At 52.7% G+C, this 1,069-nt stretch overlaps 1 protein-coding gene across 1 annotated transcript; it reads left to right on the forward strand.

Annotated features, from left to right (window-relative positions):
• Window positions 1-26: 26 nt before the first annotated feature.
• BDW70DRAFT_165426 (uncharacterized protein) lies at window positions 27-794 on the forward strand (the record flags this gene model as incomplete). Its single annotated transcript, XM_073741748.1, has 1 exon — window positions 27-794. A coding segment is annotated over one exon (768 nt), but the record flags the coding sequence as incomplete, so codon positions are not given.
• Window positions 795-1,069: the final 275 nt, after the last annotated feature.

Genomic DNA, 1,069 nt, shown 5'->3' on the forward strand with positions numbered 1-1,069 from the left:
ATAATTTCTTCAGCTTGATTCGGCAGGGGTTGGTTAAAGTGCACATCGCCGATCTCGAGCGGCTGGAGGGGCATACGGTGGTGCTGTCCAACGGAGACAAGCTCGACACAAGGGCAGTAATCCTCTGCACGGGATGGAAAGCATCTCCGGGCATCCGGTTCTTGCCAGATGGAATTGAACAAGAGCTCGGCTTCCCGTGGACAGCGGACTCGCTGGACCCGGAGTTCGTCAAGCAGACTCGCAAAAACATCTATACGCGCCTGCCCATGCTCCGCAAATTCCCAGAGGACAGGAGCTACCACGGCAAAGACGCGCTGGGCCAAGATGCCAATGAAACCGTTCTGCACCCTTTCCGCCTCGCGCGCTTCATGGTGTCCCCAGCCCTATGGGACGACCACAACATCGCTTTCTTAGGGACTGTCACCACGTTTAACACAACTTTCGTTGCCGAAGTACAAGCCCTGTGGGCGGTGGTATACCTGAATCATGGTAGTCAGTTGCACTATGTATATCGTGACAAGGAGTCTCTAGTCCGCGAGACGGCACTCCACACGGAATTCTGTGCCCTGCGTTCGCCAGCGGACCACGGGGCGCGAAATGCTGACTTTGTCTTTGAGGTCCTGCCGTATCTGGATATGCTGCTTCAGGATTTGGGCCTGATGACGGCGAGAAAAGGGTCGTGGTGGAAGAATTTGTTCTTGCCGCATCAGCCCAGGGATTACGCGGGGTTGGTGGAGGAGTGGATAGGGCGGGTGTCTGTATCTGACCAGGAGGAGAGAATAAAGACTGATTAAGGCTAGCGCATAGCCGCGCTGACCATGGCTGAGCGTACTAATATAAACAATATAAACCTGGCAAAATTATAAGAAAATATATACTATGCTGGTCTCTTTTGTCAGGACTCGGTCAATGAGAGGCCTCGTACAAGCGGGTCTCGCTTAAAATAGCTTAGAACAAGCATCCCCAAGGCCGGGGAATCTCCTATAGTCCTAAGTATAACCTAGTAACAACACGTGACAAAGTCTTATTGTGGAAGCATGAAGGAGTCTGGTATTCAGGGGTGCGGATG

The sequence above is a fragment of the Aspergillus foveolatus genome (assembly GCF_047715535.1).
Source record: "Aspergillus foveolatus strain CBS 279.81 unplaced genomic scaffold BDW70scaffold_418, whole genome shotgun sequence".
Lineage (NCBI taxonomy): Eukaryota > Fungi > Ascomycota > Eurotiomycetes > Eurotiales > Aspergillaceae > Aspergillus > Aspergillus foveolatus.